Source organism: Phalaenopsis equestris, unplaced genomic scaffold (assembly GCF_001263595.1).
Source record: "Phalaenopsis equestris unplaced genomic scaffold, ASM126359v1 Scaffold000053, whole genome shotgun sequence".
NCBI classification, from domain to species: domain Eukaryota; kingdom Viridiplantae; phylum Streptophyta; class Magnoliopsida; order Asparagales; family Orchidaceae; genus Phalaenopsis; species Phalaenopsis equestris.
In genome coordinates this window covers 179,801-185,161 of record NW_018164495.1, presented here as the reverse complement: position 1 = coordinate 185,161, position 5,361 = coordinate 179,801, and the positions used below count along the sequence as shown (strand labels likewise).

The 5,361-nt window shown below is 38.2% G+C and overlaps 1 protein-coding gene across 1 annotated transcript; it reads left to right on the top strand.

Moving 5' to 3' along the window:
* Positions 1 to 5: 5 nt before the first annotated feature.
* LOC110019162 (pentatricopeptide repeat-containing protein At1g05600-like) lies at positions 6 to 3,791 on the top strand (the record flags this gene model as incomplete). Its single annotated transcript, XM_020716743.1, has 2 exons — positions 6 to 1,800; positions 3,069 to 3,791. A coding segment is annotated over one exon (918 nt), but the record flags the coding sequence as incomplete, so codon positions are not given.
* Positions 3,792 to 5,361: the final 1,570 nt, after the last annotated feature.

Below are 5,361 nucleotides of genomic sequence, written 5' to 3'. Positions count from 1 at the left end.
CCGGCCGGCTCGACGACGCCGTGCACCTCCTCTACTCCATGTTGTGGAGGATCTCTCGAAAGGGCTGCGACGCTGACGTCGTCGTCTACCGCACGCTCCTTGAGTCCCTCTGCGCCGCAGGAAGGGTCGAATTGGCGGAGGAGATACTTGGCAAGGTGCTGAAGAAGGGGCTCAGGTCGCCGCGAGCGAGACAAGCGTTCCAAAGGCCGGTTCTTTCCATCGCGGCTAACCTGGAGGAGATGAAGAGGATAATTGACGAGGCGCTTGTGGTGCGTGGGATTAGAAGCCTCGCGAGCTATGATGCCATGATAACAGATTTGTATGCGGAGAGTGAGTTTACTCACGCTGGTAAGATGCTTGATGAAATGACACAGAAGGGATTTAGACCGCCGATATCCATCTATGAGGCAAAGATAGCTGCGCTTTGCAGGGAAGGGAGGGTGGAGGATGGAATGAGAGTGTTGGAGGTGGAAATTGTGGAGAGTGGATGTGTGCCTACGGTGAGATCCTATAACCTGGTGATGGAGGGGCTTTGCATGAAAGGGGAATCGACAAGAGCAATGGGTTATCTGGATAGAATGGATAAACAGCTTGGTTGTGTTGCCCCGAAACAGTCATATGAGATTCTGGTGACTGGTTTCTGCGCTGAAGGACTTTATCTTGAGGCGGCTCATGTCTTGGAGAAGATGCACAAGAGGAAATATTGGCCCGAGTGTACAATTTTTGTTAGTGTGATTCAAGGACTCTGCTCCATTGGAACTATGTATGAAGCCCTATTATGGCTTGAGGAAATGATCAGCCAAGGAAAGATTCCGGTGGCTTCTATGTGGAGCTCATTGGTATCTATGCTGTTTGGTGCGCCAAAGATTGAAAATGATCCATACATGGCTTCTCTGCTGCATGATTTATTAGCCGTTGATTGAAGAACTTTTGTAAGTTCTACTTTCACCATCAAGTTTAAAAATACTATTGCTTAATGAACACTCAGATAAGTATATAGCTGCAGTTTTCTCTACAATTCAGCCTAGAATTTGCCAATGTTCACTTTTTAACATATTTATGTAAAAGTAGAATTGGTTAATTTTATTTCAAGGAAGATGTAAGATGTACAGTTACTATTACTAAATTTGTTGTACCTTTTGCTTACTTAACATTTGATATATTCCAAGTGTGTTTCTGAGAAAACAACTAGAAAATAATAAGATCAATACATACTACCTTCTTGCACACAGTTATGCTGGTTTTCAGGTGGTTCGCTGCCTGCAATTTCGGTAGCAAATCAGACCTCTACACCTGTCCCATAAGTATAACTACCTCAGAAAGTTGGTTACATAATATCTGTTCATATATATGCATTTACAACAGTGTAAGGAGACGGGACAGAAAATGAACTTCCTCACCTATCTTTTATTCTTCGGTGTTCCTTTTATCTCTAAGCTTGCAGGTTACATGTTCATCTTTCGCTTTGGCTTCGAACTTCAGGATATGCAAAAGAAGCTTCAGCAGCAGAACAGAGGTCTTAGCAAGGCTGAACAGATGCTGATTGGTCTTTTCAACAGAAAAAGGTGAATGTTAAATTAAATTTGGCTGATGTTTTTTTATTTGACAAGTAGTTTTCCTCCACCCTTGCTCATGATATTAATATTTTCAAGGTTGGAAATCTTGCTTGAAAAGAATAAGATTTTACGTTTCCATTGCATGGGAAACTCTTGCCATGCTTATGACTATTTAAAGCATATGATCATTATTCCAGGGGCTATGTTGCATCAGAGTTCATAGGCGATTTATGGTTATGATCAGGTGAAAGTACATTCTCTTTTAACTCTTTAGGAAGATGGTGCTTACCAGTTTTTTTGATCATTTTTTTTGTTCTTGTTGTAATGAAAGCAGCCAATTTATCTCTCTTCGCAAGCACAAAAGGGAGCTATGTGATTTACCTAGGCAAAACAAAATTAGCACTATGCATATATATGATATTGAAATATTATGCACAAGTCCATAAATACAAGAGGATCATAATTTATGTGGTTTGGTCAAGATTGATTTGCATCCACATGACTAGGAGGAACAAATAATTTCACTTTCAATTATATGTGGGAGTACAAAATAATTGCACCAAAATGTACAAAATTTCTTAACAGAAATCTACCAGGGAGGCGTGGCAAAAATTTAACCAAATGTGAAGCAATCTTTCTCAAAGAGAGATAAAACGAAGATAAGAGAAATTTATTTTTTTTCCACTAGTTCTCTTAGCAAAAAAGAAGAAACCAATAATCCCTCAATTTTCCCCAATTCTCTTCTTTCTTGCACGGGGAAGTCGCATTCTCCAACCCAATTGATACGTTGGAAACATTTGATTTTTCTCTATGTTCTCATGCATGGTTCCTTGAAAAAATTATTTATCTTTAACTCCATCGTTAGCATTAGAGCCATTGGTTATATAAGATTAAATTAGGGCATTAGAGGGAATTGTAAAATCACCCTTTATAATTTGATATGATGCCAACAATTTTTTTACCTAATATCAAATTCTTCTTATCAATAAAGAAATAAAGTAAATAGCCAGATATACTCAATCAATATTGGCCTCCCCACCTGATTCCATAAATGGAATCAATGGCTACAAAAACAAATCAAGTTCAGGTATTGCCAACACTTGAGAATAGGGATCACATTAGTAAACATGTCCATGAAATTATGCACCATGCAAATTTCTGAGATAAATTTATCCTTGATGAAATGGTAGTTCATATGAATATGCTTGATTTTCTCATAGCACTTTTGGTCTCCAAGTGAATTGTGCTCTTATCTAAAAAAAATCATTAAGTTGTCCTAATGCAGGCTCTAGTTTCCAACTAGGCCTCTCAACTAAATAGTTTTCTTGATAGCTTAAAAAAATGTTATCCAAGTAGAAAAACAATTGCATGCTATAAAAAAACTTTTTAATTAAAGGAAAAAGTCTAGGAAGTGAACTATCTTGCTTTACAGTTTGCAAATCAAATCTTTATAACACCTCAACAATCTCTCTTATTTTTTAAAAATAATATTTTTATGTTTCTATTTCTTAGAATCTTCAGTCTCGAAATCTTATCAGCAAAGCCAAGTTCTATATATTTTATCGCCGCACTCAGTTCATCTCTGAAGTTTTGATATGGATATCTTTGGTTGTAATCAACGCACAAGAGTAAATAGACTTGTTGTGGCGACGCATAACTATTAATTTGACTTCTTATGAATCGATGGATGATCTTAGAACTGTCAAAACGGCACGGTGAAGAAGGAGGAGGAGGACAAAGCTGCTCTGGAACAGGGAGGATAAACATTTCCTTCATTTCTCAACCTTTGGAGCAGCCGCAGCAACAACAATTCAAAGCTACCATAGATCCACAATACACCCTACACCTTCCATCATCTTCTTGGAGACGGCCTTCGGTGCTACCTTCAACATTTTCTCGGGCACCTCCATTTTCTGGCGACATGTTATTAGGCTTGCCGCCCACCACAAATCAACCCACCAAAATTGGTCACCGGCGGCGATCAAGTCCAAGCTGATGACCACCTCCTACAGTCAAGATTACTTGAATTCCTCTATCGTTGACATCATCACCGAATTGCCGGCAACGCCTTATGTATGCAGCAATATCAGGTATGTGGTGGGCAAAGCTCCTAATTTTATGATATGTTATGAGCCCAAAGAAGATTTTACTGCTTTGGAAACGAGACAGAATTAATTTCTTAATGCTGTTCCAGATATATATGACTAAAGTTGATGAAATTAGTATATTTTTCAAGTCAGCTGTGGTAAGTCTAGTCAAAGTTCATGGTATTGGCAGATTTAGTGAGGACAATTAATGTTTTTCTTGAGCCTTGCCATCGGTCTACCATAATGGATTAGAAGACTTTAAAGTTTGATCATTGAGAATTTAATTAAAATGAAAAATATGGATTAGAGTTTCATGATTTATTTTGATATTTTAGCGAGGATTTGAAAATTAGATGGAAGTGAGTGCTCATTTTGTAAAGAGCAACATTTCAAATGCTACGCATGCAATTACCCCTTTAAATTTATATATTGTGACATATTTACTAAACATCAAAATGCTAGTTCCAAAAATATAGCTCATAAACTGCTTGTATATAATACAGGGGATTTGAATGCATGACACAACATGTAAACATAAGAATTTTCATTTTTCGAATCTAAATTTGCTACTTATATTCATAGCATCCAAAATATCAATTTAAAATAAAAAAATGATTCCTGTACCCATCCTTTTAGTCATTGGGCCGTCTAATCTGGAAAAATTATTGTATACGGACACCACATGCAAAGATGCATGCAGTGTCCGACCTACACAGTAGATCACAGTGATCTACGGTGATGATGTATTTCGGTGGGCCCCATTTTAAATTTTTTTATAATAAAAAAAATTTGATTGCATCATCGCCGTAGATCACCGTGATACGGTGTAGATCGTACACCGCATGCTTCTCTGCATGCGGTGTCCATATGCAATAATTTGTCTCTAATCTGAGTCGCCACCGAGGGTTGTAGGTTGTAAAAAGCAATGATAAGAATATAATGGATTTGGGTGTTGAAGTGCTTCCAAAAAAACAATAATGTTTATGTATATCGCGAATGTGGCCCCTTGAATCTCGAGGAGATCAATTGATCAAGGAGATGAAAATTATAATAATGGGCACCACCAGGGCGGCTCATCTATCCAACTAATGTAGTCCGAACCAAAGCCCCAACCAAAGCTGACCGTACATGGCCATTCGAGCTACTACGTAAAATAAAAGACATCCAGATGGTTCGAGCCCAAAATTAAGGAAAGACAACTCCTCAATATCATTAGTAATCTTGTGGATGCCCTAAAGGCTCTTTATCGGGGATTGAGAAGCAATCATGTCACAAGAAATCTAATTATCCCTCCAGCTCTTATTGTTGGGGAGTGAAGTACCTATCGGGTTACGGCGATTCACCCTCTGCACAATAACCTGGTCTCGCTATACTAGGTATTGATGGTAAACAATCATATTAAATTAGTCAATCAAGAAAGTCAAATAAATCGAGTCAATTATATCGACCCAAAGAAAATCAAAGGCTAACTAGCAACCTCGACTCAACATAGTCGAGCAAGCATGCCTCACTAAACCAAGACCCATTGATCTCAGCTGATCGGGTCAAAAGGTAGCCAAGCTGCAGGCCCATGCATATAAAATTACCTAAAATACCTTGTAATGCTTCCATTAAAGTAGGGTTAAATATGTAAATTCATAGTATAATACAAGAGAAAAATAAAGGTAGAGAATGGGCTCACAATGCTTGTCTTAATTGAGGAAGGAGAAGAAAGAGTG